Raw genomic sequence first — 15,901 nt, 5'->3', positions numbered from 1 at the left:
CGTGAGGATTTGCCTCCAGAGAATTGGTGGGACTGTGTGCATACCCTGGACCTAGGACCATACAGATACTCCTTGGGACCCTAGCACAAGAAATCCTAAAATCAGGACTGTGACCCTTGCTCATAGAATTGCCTGTGTCATCAACAGAAGGATGCAGAACAAGGATTCTTTCAAGGTTTCTGGGGCAACAGGCCAGGTGGCCAATCAACTCCTAGGCCCAGGGTTATTGTTGGAGGCGTAAATGTTACTATGACTACTGAAACCTTGGTTACTGAACTAAACAGAAAGAGGAGCCTGTCAGTCTCCTCAGGCTGTATCAAGCAAATCTGTAGACATGTCTGTGGAAAAGATGACAAAAGTAGAAGAGGTACGCAGAGTTGGAAGGAGGGGCTGGGCTGAAGTTTGATGAGGTTTCCAGATCAATTTACTATAAGTGCATCTTTTACTGGGAAAGGCTTTTGATGTAACAAGGGTACAATGTAGTTAGTAACAGGAGGGGAGGCTATGTCTAGAACATAGTAGGTATTCAAATATGTGTTCCATCCAACCCCTGTATGTTTTCTTTGATCCATTCTGAAAGAGCTTTCCCCTCCCTATTTCCCCCTAGGAAATTGCTTTCTCAAAAATGTCTATGTGGCTGGGTGCTGTGACTCATGTCTGTAATCCCAGCACTTTGGGAGGCTGAGGCAGGCAAATCACCTGAGGTCAGGAGTTCGAGACCAGTCCGACCAACATGGAGAAACCCTGTCTCTACTAAGAATACAAAGTTAGCCAGGCGTGGCAGTGCATGCCTGTAATCTCAGCTACTCAGAGGCTGAGGCAGGAGAATCACTTGAACCCGGGAGGCGGAGATTGTGGTGAGCCGAGATCACGCCACTGCACTCTGGCCTGGGCAACAAGAGCAAAACTCTGTCTCAAAAAAAAAAAAAAAAAAAAAAAAAAAAAAAAGGTCTATGTCTCTCATTAGAACAGGGTTCTAGGGGTGAGGTTCTGGAGACTGAGGCAGATCAACAGAACTACGTTTTCTTGCAGAGTTTTCAAAGGGCCGTGGGACTTAAGAAGATGGTTGACAGGTAATCTGCTTCTATCCCCTCCCTTTACCTTTCAGCTTGACCTTTCCACTCTGCTCTCTTCCCTGGGCCATCTCCCAATTCTGCTGCATCTCTTTAGGGGCTCATTAAGAAGGAAAAGAGATGCAGAAGGGGTGAGAAGCAGCCTTGTCCTCAAAGCAAATGAGATCAGCCTGTTAGTGCCCAGTAGGTTAGGTGATATAGATTGGTTTTTATTGTCCCCTGCCTCTCATTCTCTGGAGGAAAATTGAAGCATGTTTTTATTTTCTTTTTTTATTAAGAATTCAAGTATTTGTTGCCTGGCTTTGTACTAACTATGTGGTTGGTAGTGCAGTATTTGTTGAATCAGTAAATGAGAAGATTCACAAGACTGGGCTACATAGCCTTTTCACCCTGATGAGCTTTTGAAAAAACACTGATGCGGCCGGGCGCGGTGGCTCACGCCTGTAATCCTAGCACTTTGGGAGGCCGAGGCAAGAGGATTGCCTGAGATCAGGAGTTCATGACCAGCCTGGGCAACATGGGGAAACCCTGTCTCTGCTAAAATACAAAAGAAATTAGCCGGGCATGGCGGTGTGTGCCTGTACTCCCAGCTACTTGGGAGGCTGAGGCAGGAGAATTGCTTGAACTCAGTGAGCCAAGATCGCACCACTGCACTCTAGCATTGCAGCCTGGGCGACAGAGCAAGACTCCGTCTCTACAAAAATAAAAAATAAAAATAAAAACTGATGCAAGCCTGGCATGGTGGCTCACACCTATAACCTATAATCCCAGCACTTTGTGAGGCTGAGGCAGGGGGATTGCTTGAGCCCGGGAGCTCGAGACCAGCCTGGGCAACATAGGAAAAGCCTGTATCTGCCAAAAAAATTAAAATCAGCCAGGTGTGGTGGTGCATGCCTATAGTCTCAGCTACTCAGCAGACTGAAGCAGGAGGATCACTTGAGCCCAGGTCAAGTGATGCCACCACTGCATTCCAGCCTGGGTGAGAGAGGAAGACCCTGTCTCAAAACAAAAAATGGGCTGGGCACATTAGCTCATGCCTGTAATCCCAGCACTTTGGGAGGCCAAGGCAGGTGGATTGCTTGAGCTCAGGAGTTTGAGACCAGCCTGGGCAACATAGCAAGACCCCCATCTCTACCAAAAAATTTAATTTAAATAAATAAACACCGATGCTTAGTTCTTAACCCTAGGAGATTCTGATTAAAGTGGTCTGAAATGGGATAGGAGAAGCCTTTTTTTAAGGTTTCACAGGTTATATCCAGAGCTAGCAAGGATGTGAAGAAACAAGAACACATGGCCGGGCGCGGTGGCTCAAGCCTGTAATCCCAGCACTTTGGGAGGCTGAGACGGGCGGATCACGAGGTCAGGAGATTGAGACCATCTTGGCTAACACGGTGAAACCCTCTCTCTACTAAAAAATACAAAAAACTAGCCAGGCGCAGTGGTGGGCACCTGTAGTCCCAGCTACTTGGGAGGCTGAGGCAGGAGAATGGCGTAAACCTGGGAGGCGGAGCTTGCAGTGAGCTGAGATCCGGCCACTGCACTCCAGCCTGGGCGACAGAGTGAGACTCCGTCTAAAAAAAAAAAAAAAGAACACCACATGATTTCAATAGGAGTCTAGGTTGATACAGCCATGTTTACAAAGGCAGTTTGATAAAATCTATCAAAATTTAAATTTACATACCCATTGAACTGGCAAAAATAGGAATTTATCTTAAATATACATACTTGGAAAAGCACTAGAAGGTACATACACAAGAATGTTCATGACAGTATTGCTTTTATATATATATATTTATTTATTGAGACAGAGTTTCGCTCTTGTTGCCCAGGTTGGAGTGCTGTGGCACGATCTCAGCTTGCTGCAGCCTCCACCTCCCGGGTCCAAGCAATTCTCCTGCCTCAGCCTCCCGAGTAGTTGGGATTACAGGCGCCTGCCACCACACCTGGCTAATTTTTGTATTTTCAGTAGAGTCAGGGTTTCACCACGTTGGGGTTTTGCCATGTTGGCCAGGCTGGTCTCGAACCCCTGACCTCAAGTAATCTGCCCACCTCGGCCTCCCAAAGTGCTGGGATTATAGGAGTGAGCCACCACACCTGGCCTGATTACATGTTGTTTTTTTTTTGAGACGGAGTCTCACTCTGTCGCCCAGGCTGGAGTGCAGTGGTGCCATCTCGGCTCACTGCAAGCTCCGCCTCCCGGGTTCATGCCATTCTCCTGCCTCAGCCTCCTGAGTAGCTGGGACTACAGGCACCCGCCACCTCGCCCGGCTAATTTTTTTGTATTTTTAGTAGAGACGGGGTTTCACCGTGGTCTCGATCTCCTGACCTCATGATCCGCCCGCCTCCGCCTCCCAAAGTGCTGGGCTTACAGGCGTGAGCCACCGCGCCCGGCTGATTTCATGTTTTTTAAAAAAGAAGATGTACTTCCCAGTTTATGATAGAAACATTTTCTGAAAACGTGCACAAGTAGCTGGGTGTGGTGGCTCACACTTGTAATCCCAGCACTTTGGGAGGCCAAGGCAGAGAATCACTTGAGCCCAGGAGTTTGAGACCAGCCTAGGTAACATAGTGAGACTCCGTCTCTACAAAAAATAAAAATTAGCCAGGCACACACCTGTTGTCCCAGCTATTTAGACGGCTGAGGTAGAAGCATTGCTTGAGCCCAAGAGGTTGACGTTGTAGTAAGCCATAATCACAGACTGCACTCCAGCCTAGGCAACAGAATGAGACCCTGTCTCAAAACAAAAGTCAGCTGGGCGTGGTGGCACATGCCTGTAATCCCAGCTACCCAGTAGGCTGAGGCAGAAGAATTGCTTGAACCCGGGAGGCAGAGGTTGCAGTGACTGGAGATCACGCCACTGCACTCCAGCCTGGGTGACAGAGCAAGACTCTGACTCAAAAAAAAAGTAAAAACTAAGTCATTCTCAACAAAGTATATATATATATGTATATATATTTGCCCAGTCAGAGATAACACTTTTTTTTTTTTTTTTTTTTTTTTTGAGGCAGAGTCTCTCTGTTTTAAGACAGGCTTACTCCACTATCCATGTTAGAGTGCTGTGGTGCGACCTTGGCTCACTGCAACTTCCACCTCCTGTGTTCAAGCGATTCTTGTGCCTCAGCCTCTTGGGTAGCTGGGATTACAGGTGCGTGGCAGGCTCGGCTAATTTTTGTATTTTTAGTAGAGATGGGGTTTCACCATGTTGGCCAGACTGGTCTTGAACTCCTGGCCTCAAGTGATCTACCTGCCTTAGCCTCGCAAAGTGCTGGGATTACAGGCGTGAGCCACTGCACCCAGTGAGTTTTTACTTTTCACTTAGTATATTTCTGTGTGGATTCAAGTTTTTCAACATGTGGAAAATGTACTTTTGATTTTTTTAAAATGCCAACAGTAGATATATACACATATGTACATGCATGATGTATATTTATATTCCTTCTATATATTAAAAAGCTTAAAACTGGCCTGGCATGGTGGCTTACTCCTGTAATCCCAGCACTTTGGGAGGCTGAGGCAGGCTGATCACTTGAGGTTCAGGAGTTCAAGACCAGCCTGGCCAGCATGGCAAAACCCCATCTCTACTAAAAATTTAAAAATTAGCAGGTGGACGTGGTGGGTCAAGCCTGTAATCCCAGCACTTTGGGAGTTTGAGACAGGTGGATTACATGAGGTCAGGAGTTCAAGATCAGCCTGGCCAACATGGTGAAACTGTCTCTACTAAAAATACAAAAATTAGCCAGGTGTGGTGGCATGACCCCATAATCCCAGCTACTCAGGAGTCTGAGGCAGGAGAATTGCTTGAGCTCAGGAGACGGAGGCTGTAATGAACCAAGATCGCGCCACTGCACTCCAGCCTGGCTGACAGAGTGAGACTCTGTCTCAAAAAAAAAAAAAAAAAAAATTACCTGGGCATGGTGGCGGGCGCCTGTAATTCCAGCCACTCAGGAGGATGAGGCATGAGAATTGCTTGAACCTGGGAGCAGAGGTTGCAGTGAGCCAAGATCATGCCATTGCACTCTGGCCTGGGTGACTGAGCAAGACTATTTCTTTTTTTTTTTTTTTTTTTTTTGAGACATTCACTCTTTTTACCCAAGCTGGAGTGCAATGGCGCGATCTCGGCTCACCGCAACCTCCGCCTCCCGGGTTCAAGCGATTCTCCTGCCTCAGCCTCCCGAGTAGTTGGGATTACAGGCATGTGCCACCACCCCGGCTAATTTTGTATTTTTAGTAGAGACGGGGTTTCACCATGTTGGTCAGGCTGGTCTTGAACTCCCGACCTCAGGTGATCCACCTGCCTCGGCCTCCCAAAGTGCTGGGATTACAAGCGTGAGCCACCGCGCCCGGCCTAAGACTATTTCTAAAAATAAAAAAAAAAATTAAAACTTCAGTGAAGATTCCAGTCTAGCCAGGGCTGAGAATCACTAGTATGATGGAAGGGATATTAGCTTTAGAGAAATTGGATTTGGGGCCAGGCGCAGTAGCTCACACCTGTAATCCCAGCACTTTGAGATGCTGAGTCAGGCGGATCACCAGTGGTCAAGAGTTCGACACCAGGCTGGCCAACATGGTGAAACCTCGTCTCTACTAAAAATACAAAAATTAGCCAGGTGTGGTGGCACATGCCTGTAGTCCCAGCGACTCAGGAGGCTGAGGCAGGAGGATCACTTGAACCCTGGAGGCAGAGATGCAGTGAGCCAAGATTGCCTCACTGCACTCCAGCCTGGGTGACAGAGTGAGACTCTGTCTCAAAAAAAGAAGCTGGATTTGAGACCCAGGTCTGCCATTAAGTGACCTTGGGCATCTCACAACTTTTAGTTTCCTTATCTGTATTATGTAAAAATTAATGCCTAATCCCAGCTACTCGGGAGGCTGAGGCAGGAGAATCACTTGAACCTGGGAGGCGGAGGTTGCAGTGAGTGGAGATCGCGCCACTGCACTCCAGCCTGGGCAACAGAGTGAGACTCCGTCTCAAAAATAAATAAATAAATAAATAAATAATGCCTATGCCACATAGTTATTGTAATGATTAAATGATATTATGTACTTAATACATACTAGGTTCTAAATTACCCTTTCAAGGATTTTACAGTCTTCTAACAGTGGGGCAGAGGTTCCAGGTGAAGAAACAGTCTTGGGCCAGGCATCGTGGCTCACACCTGTAATCCCAGCACTCTGGGAAGCTGAGGCAGGTGGGTCACCTGAGGTCAGGAGTTCGAGACCAGCCTGACTAACATGGTGAAACCCTGTCTCGACTAAAGATGCAAAAAATTAGCTGGGCATGATGCCAGGCGCCTGTAATCCCAGCTACTTGAGAAGCTGAGGCAGAAGAATCGCTTGAACCTGGGAGGCGGAAGTTGCAGTGAGCCGAGATTGCGCCACTATACACCAGCCTGGGCAGCAAGAGTGAAACTCTGTCTCAAAAAAAAAAAGAAAAAGAAAAAAGAAACAGCCTCACTCTATGGGATTTTTGTCTCTACTCCTAACTCTAACCCACCCATTCAACCCCCACCTCTGTACCTGGAGCAGGTGGCGAAATTCACATACTCACTGTCTGTGGCAAATGACATTGGGCCAGAGAAGAAACCCGTATGCCACCCTAAGGATGCAGGACACCATGGTACAGGAATTGGCACTGGCCAAAAAGCAACTACTAATGGTGAGTTCTAGCAGGGCAGCCTGAAGTCTCATTCACTGCTGCTCTGTGCCTTTGCCCACTGAGTTTTCCAAGCTCTTAGTGTGTGTCATTGCACTTTTATCTTGTTTGCCTCTAGGTTTTCAGCATTACACCAGAGCAACACAACTCCATTGCCAAAACTCTTTTTCATTAAGTGATTCTTTGCATCCACCTTACAGGTGGAAGGCACATCTTAAAGTCCCAAAGTATACTGTAGTTCCTGCTCCCTTCATCTTGGTGAGACTCAAAACTGCCTCTCATATTGGGCGTGATGGCTCACACCTGTAATCCCAGAACTTTGGGGGGCCAAGACAGGCAGATTGCTTGAGCCCAGGAGTTTGGCCAACATGCCAAAACCATGTCTCTGCTAAAAACACAAAAATTGGCTGGGCATGGTGGCACATGCCTATAATCACAGCTACTTGGGAGGCTGAGGCACAAGGATCACTTGAACCGAGGCAGAGGTTGCAGTGAGCTGAGATTGTGCCACTGCACTCCAGCCTGGGTGACAGAGTAAGACTCGGTCTCAAAAAAAAAAAAAAAAAAAGAAAGAAAACTGCCTCTTAGTGCATAGCACTTGCCTCTCAGTACCTCTCTCTCTCCCAGGGTCCCCGCTTGCTGTCATGTAACCATCTGTGTATCCCAGTTACTTAGTAGAGTTCCTGTTTCATGGTCTGTTCTCAGCAAATATTTGCTGAATATAGGGCTTTGCCTGTGGAGAAAAAAATTGGATAGGCTTCCTCTCCACTGGTTCAGCCTCTCTGCTACCACCCAGCTTTATGTCACAGCTAAGTCTAGCTCCAAGAGAACACAAGTAATGGGAAAGCAACTAGGGAGAAAGAATAAGAAAGGGTGGTAAACAGAGGCAAACAACACTATTCTGCCCTCTCAATCAGGTCCGTCAGGCTGCCCTGCACCAGCTGTTTGAAAAGGAGCATCAGCAGTACCAGCAGGAACTAAATCAGATGGGCAAAGCTTTTTATATAGAGAGATTCTGATGGCATCCAAAACACTGTTCTTCCATTCTCAACATGCCTGCAAACCTAGCCTTCTAGAGCCTCTATCACCTTGAACCTCCTCCCCAAAACGTACCTGGATCTTGCTGTCTGCCCAGAACTTAAGACAGGGCTCCCACTCTCACTTCTCCACTCTCTTGTTAATCCCTTGTTGCTGTTTGGGAAACAATCTATGGAACAACAGTAAAAACAAGAGTGACACCTTGTGGTCGGAGTGGGATTTACTGTATTGATGTAAGGGGGCAGGGGTGGGGAGGGGTGGACATTGTGAGTTGAGAATCCTGATTTGGTATAACAAATAAAGTTAGTTCTTAAAGGTTCAGACTTAGACCACTGGGTTCATTCTTTCAGGTCTAAATCTTGATTTGTTTCAAAAGTGCTTATTTTTCAGCTACCGTAATCTTAACTTCTTGGATTTTGCTCGCCACCTCTCAGATATCACTTTCACTTATCTTTTATTTATATTTGGACAAATTGCTCTGAATGTGGCTATTAATCTATAGACACTGTGGTGCTTGAGTGAGGAGGCCTGCATTTTGGGTTTTGAGTTAGCTAGTTATTGTGAAACTTTGGACAAGTCTCTTTCCGCTGGGCCTGAATTCCCACCTATGCCAAGTGAGAGGATTCCAGACTTAAATGTCTCCAGGAATCAGGCAGGTAATGTTGCAGTTGTAAGGAAATAAGGAATGGTGGGATTTCTAGGGGGCTGGAAAGAGCAGTCAAAGGCACTCAAAATTCTGAAAAATACTGAAAAGTACTGATTGACCATGTGCATCATATGAAGGCCATAGACAACTTTACTTACAAGGGTCCACTTTACAGGTCGTACGGGGTGGCTCACACCTATAATCCCAGCACTTTGGGAGGCTGAGATGGGCGGATCACCTGAGGTCAGGAGTTCAAAACCAGCCTGGCCAACCATGGCCAACATGGTGAAACCCCATCTCTACTACAAATACAAAAAATTAGCCCGGTGTGGTGGCAGGCGCTTCTAATCCCAGCTACTTGGGAGGCTGAGGTAGGAGAATCGATTGAACCCAGGAGGCGGAGGTTGCAGTGAGCTGAGATTGTGTCATTGCACTCTAGCCTGGGTGACAGCAAGACTCCGTCTCAAAAATAAAAAGGGTCCACTTTACATGTGAATGACATCCCAAGCCAGAGACCCCCATTTCACAGCCAGTGACAGCTGTAGGAATACACCATGAGTCCCTGAATACACTCCCTGAACACACCATCGCTCCCTGATGTAAGTGCCATTATACATTACTTTGCCCTGTGCTCTCACCTTGCCGTTGGCATCCTCACTGGTCACTTGTCCTGTCCTGACCTTAACTCTATGTGCCTATGTCTCCACTGCAAAACTCATACCCTTCCCTCCAACCCAAGTCTGTCTCCATCCTTCAGTCTCCTACTAAATCCCCCATTTTTCTTCTATGTGTCAGAGCTTCTTCCTCTGCCCCTACACATCCCACTGATCCAGAGGCAGTAGAGTATAAAAATAAGAGCACAGGCTTTGAAGTCAGGTGTGGGTTCAAATTCTGGCTTCACTTCTTTAATTCTTGTGCCATCATGTGGAAGTGATTTAGTTTAACTGGCCTCAATTTCCTCTTCTGGGCCGGGTGTGGTGGCTCACGCCTGTAATCCCAGCACTTTGGGAGGCCGAAGCACGAGGATCACCTGAGGTCAGGAGTTCAAGACCAGCCTGCCCAATGTGGTGAAATCTGACTCTACTAAAAATACAAAAATTAGCCAGGTGTGGTGGCGGCCCCCTGTAATCCCAGCTACTTGGGAGGCTGAGGCAGGGGAATTGCTTGAACCCAGAAGGCAGTGGTTGCAGTGAGCCGAGATCGTGCCATTGTACTCCAGCCTGGGTGACAGAGCAAGACTCCATCTCAAATAAAAAAATTCCTCTTTTGAAAATTAGGACAATAATACCCATCTCATAGGATCATTTGAAGAATTAAATAAGATAATGTATATAGCAATACAGAGCAAGCCCAGTGCTTGGCACACAGTAGGTATCCTCCATGTTCTCCCTCAGGAGATTTCTCTGTGACCCAGGTCCTCCAGAGGTTGCTTGCTGACTTCTAGACCAGTCTTCTTATCCAATCAAATATCATTCTCCACCCATGTCCATTCCTCTGTCTTTGCTACATATCCATTCAACCCCCAGCTCCCATCACCTCTGCTTCCCAAACCCTATCTTCAACTACTCGTGAGTACTTACACACCAGATGACGTGGAATTCACAGCCTAGTTGGAGAGGCAGGCACTGAACAAATAACAAGTATGGTGTAAGTTTTATAGGAGACAAAACATGTGACCTGGATTTGACCCAGAAACCTGAGACTGAGTCGCCTATTCCTTCTGTTTGCCTGTGTCCTCCCCTACCCTCTATTTTCTGAAGCTTCATCTCAATCTCACCTTCACTTTTTTTTGTTATTTTTTGAAATGGAGTCTCACTCTGTCACCCAGGCTGGAGTGCAGTGGTGCAATCTTGGCTCACTGCAACCTTCCCCTCCCGGGTTCAAGCGGTTCTCCTGTCTCAGCCTCCTGGGTAGCTGGGACTATAGGCACCCACCACCATGCTCGGCTAATTTTTGTATTTTTAGTAGAGAGGGTTTCACCATATTGGCCAGGCTGGTCTTTTTTTTTCTTTTTTTTTTTTTTTTTTTTTTTTGAGACGGAGTCTCGCTCTGTCGCCCAAGCTGGAGTGCAGTGGCCAGATCTCAGCTCACTGCAAGCTCCGCCTCCCGGGTTCACGCCATTCTCCTGCCTCAGCCTCCCAAGTAGCTGGGACTACAGGCGCTCGCCACCTCACCTGGCTAGTTTTTTGTATTTTTTAGTAGAGACAGGGTTTCACCATGTTAGCCAGGATGGTCTCGATCTCCTGACCTCGTGATCCGCCCGTCTCGGCCTCCCAAAGTGCTGGGATTACAGGCTTGAGCCACCGCGCCCGGCCTAGGCTGGTCTTGAATTCCTGATGTTGTGATCCGCTCACCTCAACCTCCCAGAGTGCTGGGATTACAGGTGTGAACCACGGCACCAGGACTTTTTTTTGAGACAGTCTAGTTCCATTGCCCAGGCTGGAGTGCAGTGGTGCAATCATGGCTCACTGTGGCTTCGACCTCCTGGGCTCAAGCAATACTCCCTCCTCAGCCTCCTGAGTAGCTGGAAACACAGGCACATGCCACCACATCTGGCTATTTTTTTTTTTTTTTTTTTTTTTTTTTTTTTTTTTTTTTTTTTAGAGATGGGGTCTCACTATGTTGCTCAGGCTGGTCTCGAACCCTTGGGCTTAAGCAGTCCTCTGCCTAGGCCTCCCAAAGTGCTAGGATTATAGGCATGAGCCAAAGAGCCAGCTGCTCCTTCACTTCTTTTTTCTTTTTTTTTTTTTAGATGGAGTCTCACTCTCTTGTCACCCAGGCTGGAGTGCAGTGGCACGATCTCGGCTCACTGCAACCTCTGCCTCCCGGGTTCAAGCGCTTCTCCTGCCTCAGCCTCACAAGTAGCTGGGACTACAGGCGCCCGCTACCATGCCTGGCTAATTTTTTCTGTATTTTTAGTAGAGACAGGGTTTCACTATGTTGGCCAGGCTGGTCTCAAACTCCTGACCTTGTGATCCGCCTGCCTCGGCCTCCCAAAGTTCTGGGATTACAGGCATGAGCCACTGCACCCGGCCTGCCCCTTAACTTTTTCAATCCTCCCCCATATGTGTCTCCCAGGCCACTCTTTGCTTCTTTTGCATAGGCAGTATAGCTTGGCATTAGGAGAACAGGCTTTAACACTGGATAGATCTGGGTTTCAGTGCTGGCTCTGTCACTGACTGCGTGGCCTTGTGCAAATTATTTTAATTTTCAGAGTTATAGTTCCTTATACTGTATGTAAAAAGGGAGATAATGCCTAATTCACTGGGTTGCTATGGGGATTAAATAAAGCACTTAGCAGCAAGTAGCACAAAATGTCCGATAAATGGTAACCCATAATGATGTTTTCTTGCTCCTATGATAGTTTTTTTCCTTAATTCCTTTCCATTACCTGGGCTCCCCCTACCTCCAACCAGACTCCCTCACCAACTCCTTCTATTTTTCTATTCTTCTTTCCTCTGTTCCTTTGAACCCACAGAATGCCCCATCCCCTCTGCCTTGATCCCTGACCTTGGCCTCTTCCCCCAGGGCTTGTCAGTGCCAGGCTGGCTCCAGTATTGGCAGGTTGGCTCCCTACAGAGCCCATCTCTTCTGATCCTCTCTGTGTATTCTGTCTGCTCTCATAACATCACCCCATCACACCCATTCAGCCCCTCTTCCCTCTGTGGTGGATGCTATACCCAGCTCCTCTGGCTCAGAGGGGCTCATTCCTGTTTGAAATGGCTGCATAGTAGGTATTTCCAGGAGAGCTAAACAGCTTTCATCAAAGGCCATCTGATGTTTCTGCCTAGGTATGCCATACAAAGTATCCTTCCAAGACAGCTGCTCCTCCCCTGCCTCCACATTCCCAGTCTGCCTCTCTGTTCCTCTAGTGCCCCAAACATTAAAGTCCTTTCATTCCTGCTAGTCTCTTTCCCAGCCTCTCTTCCTCCAGCTTCTGGTTCTTGAGTATGGGTAACTTTCTCAGAGAAAGGAACTAGAACTTGAGGGGTTAAGGGTAAGAAGGGAGAGCAAGAAAGTACAAATTACATACATATCCCCTTTAGGAGCCAAAAAGGAACAAAGACATAAGACAACATCACAGGTGCCTACCTTGGGGCCTGTATATGCCCATTTGTTAGTCTTCCCCTGAAAGGCAAGAGCCACACAACAGGAATTGACTGGGGCTTGGGACAAGCTATTGATCTCGATCAAGGACACTGTGGAGTTGGTATATGCTGGGGGTTGGGGTGGGTGTCTGGAATGGGAACAAGGACACATGGAACAGGCCTGGGGGCTGAAGCAGAGCGTCCTTCTCCCACCCCCACACTTCCACTCAAGCCCCCCAGCCCCCAATGCTGCTATAACTTGGGCTCTTTTCTGCCACAGTGGAGAGAAGCATCTGCCTGCCACATGACACTCAACAGATCTGATTCTCTCCGAAACAGAAATCCCCCATATGGGAATCCGGCTGGATTCCTGTGAGGGAAAACCCTTGGAGAAGCCAGACTGGAGTTCTGGTAAAAAGCCCTAGAAGAGAAGAGGACTCCTGTGGACTGCAGGCTGCTTCCTGGCAGAAGTTTCCTCTCTTACCCTCGACCTAAAGCCTTAGTTTCATTTCTGCCAGGCAAGGTGGGGAACTCTAAGTCTTCTCTTCTGGAGCCCACGATGGAGCCTGCCAGGGAGATAAGTTATTCTTCTCTTCTGGACATCCAAGGGTGACTTTAACGAGGATGCCTGGAGGACATGGGGAGAAGGTGAGAAGCGTTAAGCCGGCAGAAAGGGGGAGCCAAGCATCTGCAGCACTTAAGAGCAGGACAGTGCCAGGATGGTGCCTCCTGAACGGACCTCAGTAGTCTTGTGGGGGTGATCTGGGAAGGTTAGGAGTTCTGTTGGAAAGGTAAAGCAGGATGTACAAGTCCTCTGCCCCCGCCCCGGAAAGCCTCAGGGCAGCTGGAATGGCATTGAAGAGAGCAGGTGGCAATTTTGATGAGGAGCTGCTGACATAGCTGATCCTCTGGGCGCTGGGGCCGTGACATCAGGGGGAGAAGCTCTGTGTGGGAGCTCTAGGGAATGATAGTTGCCCGGATGTGGAGCCCTTCCAGGTATTCTTCCTGGTTTAGGCCAACGTGATCCAGCAAAGGCCAGGTGCTGGCAGAGGAGGAGCTGAGGCAGGGATGACACGTAGGGCGATAAGCAAGAACTGGCTGTATTGGGAGGTGAAGAGCAGGGGCCAGTACCCTTCCTCAAGGAGGTGGCTCTCCATCTAGACATGATTGGTGCCTGGTTTCTGCGCTATTCTTTCTTTGCAACTGGGAGGAAGGCAGATGACCCCCAAAGCTCTCCTGCCTGCTTCTGTGTGATATGTTTGATATTGGGTTGTTTAATTAGGAACCAACTAAATGTCAAACATATTCTTACAGCAGCTGGTGATTCAGCACCACCCTCTTTCATACTTCAATCTCTGGGGCTCCTGTCTCTTTTACTGAATCTCTTCTCCAGGACCCCCCCAAAAGTCCAGTAGCTGCAACCTATGTGGATTTCAATCTTAACCTAAGAGGGCTGGTGTGGGAGTGGGAGAGAGTTGGAATTTGAGGATCAAATCTTTCTTTCTTGTCCCCTTATGCTAGAAGGGACATATCTCTTTTCTTTATCTCTTCTTGTCCTCGTATTTTTCTCCCCCTTATTCACCTGCCCACCCCACCCCCATTTTCTACTCCTTCCTCTCCCTGTTCCCTAACCCCTTCCCTGGCTAATCTCCAGGGAAAGGAGACTTGGTTTCTCCTCTCTCTGTCAAGAGTCAGCTGATGGTCTATCTGCCTATCTACCTCTAGTGACTGGAAGCTCTTGAGAGTGGACTCCAGCTCTGCTCTACCCACTGGTCTGGTGGGTGTCTCAGTTCTCCCATTGCTGGGGCTTGGCATTAACTCTCACTATCCTTGACATAAATGACTAACTAGAGCCATTTATATTTGTCCAATATATCTGGTCACCTTGAACAGTGCCCCCCTCTCCCCGGGCATATTTTCAGGTGTATGGTGCCAGTGGACTGGTATCCTTGCCACCTGTTAGTAACAAGGCTCCCAATGGAAGAATAAACATGGCCTGGAACTAAACTGGGAAGAATAGAGCTGATAATGATGATTATGATGATGTGGTGAGCGGCAGTGTTGGGGAGAATTAAGAAGGGAGAAGACAAAGGGAAGAAGAGGAGAGAGTACAACAGTTCTATTTTAAGATTACTGTGGGAAAACAGAGGGCATTATCCTGTCTGTACTGTTCTGACCCTCCCCTGTTTCTCTCCCCACCTCACTTGAAGCTCTGGGATAGATCTTGGAGATTCCAACCCCACCCTCTTACTCTACTCTTGTGGCTCTTAGTGGGGAGGAAAAAAGTCTCTCTGCCAATTGGAGACTCTCAAAATAGCACAGCAATTTGATCTGGGGATCTGGGAGAATTGTCAAGGATCATCTGTGACCTCCCTTCTTCCCTGTTGCCCAAGCTCCTTGAATACCAGAAATCGAAAGCTAAAACTCAGCTAATGGAGTTTGACCAGCATTCAACACGGTCTGGGGGAGAGTGAAAGGGGAAGCTGAAAGGCAACCAGGACCCTCTGGATGTAAACTGCCAACCTAGAATTGCCGAAGTACCCTTCTCTATTTTAATGTTCTTCCCTGCCCTCTTCCTGCTCTTTTAAAACATCCATAGAGCTGCCCAGAATGAGTGGAAAGTTTTAGGGTCAGGGAGAACCTCTTCCCTCCCCCACTTTCCATTGTCTAAAATCAGCCTCAGCTGTTCCTAGATATTTTTTTGCTGGTGATGTCAGTTCATCAAAGCGTCTCACCCTGTGTTCCCCCAGGAGAACAATGATGGGGTGGAGGGAGCTGCAAAGACCATATTAGGAACAAAAGGTGGAGCTATGAGCACAGATAAAGACTCAAGTCTGGGGACCTCCTGGTCACTCAGGCAGCAGCCCCTTCTTTCTTGCCCCAGTCTCCAGTTCTCCAGTGTTCACAGGTGAGCCTACCAACAGCCACTGCTCATGATGGAGGCCATCAAGAAAAAGATGCAGATGCTGAAGTTAGATAAGGAGAATGCTCTGGATCGGGCAGAGCAAGCTGAAGCTGAGCAGAAGCAGGCAGAAGAAAGAAGTAAACAGGTAGGCACTAGCATCGGTCTCTCTCATCTGCTAATGAACAAGACTGTGAAATGGAAGGGAGTTGTCATGGGAAAGACAGTGACTACTGGTGTCACCTCCATTTTGGGGTGGGATGGACTCCCCAGCCTCACTGGAGGAGCAGAGGACATCTAACATATCTGTCTCAGACTGCCTTTGTGACCTTGGGAAAGTCAGTGGCCTCTTCTGAGCCACAGTATGTCTGCTGAATTTAAGTAGAAATGGATCATGTTTTGGAAGAACCCTTGACTTCTAGAGGAAAAGGTAAGAGTTCTAAAGGGAAAGAGCATCTCTTTTCACTCAAATAGCATCACGGGCATCTACACTTTAGATA

General features: G+C 47.8%; 4 protein-coding genes across 12 annotated transcripts in view; 2 read left to right on the top strand and 2 right to left on the bottom strand.

The window, feature by feature from the left end:
- UBAP2L (ubiquitin associated protein 2 like) overlaps positions 1–15,901 on the bottom strand; it is a 340,775-nt gene that overhangs the window by 72,255 nt on the left and 252,619 nt on the right. The window lies entirely within an intron of this gene.
- HAX1 (HCLS1 associated protein X-1) overlaps positions 1–15,901 on the bottom strand; it is a 169,270-nt gene that overhangs the window by 76,655 nt on the left and 76,714 nt on the right. Inside the window, exon 1 of one of the 2 annotated variants that reach the window (XM_050755245.1) lies at positions 8,927–8,930. The exons of the other annotated variant lie outside the window; for it this stretch is intronic. The gene's annotated coding sequence lies outside the window, so the exon portion shown is untranslated. Of the gene's footprint in view, positions 1–8,926; positions 8,931–15,901 lie in introns of those variants that run through there. 2 annotated transcript variants of the gene reach the window in all.
- On the top strand, positions 24–8,086 carry CFAP141 (cilia and flagella associated protein 141). The gene is made up of 4 exons (XM_050756021.1): positions 24–367; positions 1,033–1,073; positions 6,601–6,730; positions 7,645–8,086. The coding sequence occupies exons 1-4, from the start codon at positions 335–337 to the stop codon at positions 7,744–7,746; spliced, it is 306 nt and encodes a 101-aa protein (XP_050611978.1). The 5' UTR covers positions 24–334; the 3' UTR covers positions 7,747–8,086.
- TPM3 (tropomyosin 3) overlaps positions 15,245–15,901 on the top strand; it is a 38,297-nt gene continuing 37,640 nt past the window's right edge. For all 8 annotated transcript variants that reach the window (XM_050755191.1, XM_050755194.1, XM_050755202.1 and 5 more), the window contains exon 1: positions 15,245–15,549. In XM_050755191.1, coding sequence (XP_050611148.1) covers positions 15,433–15,549 — 117 coding nt within the window. In that variant the 5' untranslated portion in view covers positions 15,245–15,432. The remainder of the gene's footprint in view (positions 15,550–15,901) is intronic.

This window comes from Macaca thibetana, chromosome 1 (assembly GCF_024542745.1).
Source record: "Macaca thibetana thibetana isolate TM-01 chromosome 1, ASM2454274v1, whole genome shotgun sequence".
Lineage (NCBI taxonomy): Eukaryota > Metazoa > Chordata > Mammalia > Primates > Cercopithecidae > Macaca > Macaca thibetana.
Note: the sequence above shows the minus strand (reverse complement) of the source record. Positions and strands in the feature narration are given on the sequence as shown.

Excerpts from the sequence above, each read along its gene's own strand:
- CFAP141 (XM_050756021.1), top strand. The coding sequence starts at position 335 with ATGTCTGTGGAAAAGATGACAAAAGTAGAAGAG. Across the intron at positions 1,074-6,600 it reads CTTAAGAAGATGGTTGACAG|GTGGCGAAATTCACATACTC; the intron begins GTAATCTGCTTC and ends TACCTGGAGCAG. Across the intron at positions 6,731-7,644 it reads CCAAAAAGCAACTACTAATG|GTCCGTCAGGCTGCCCTGCA; the intron begins GTGAGTTCTAGC and ends CCTCTCAATCAG.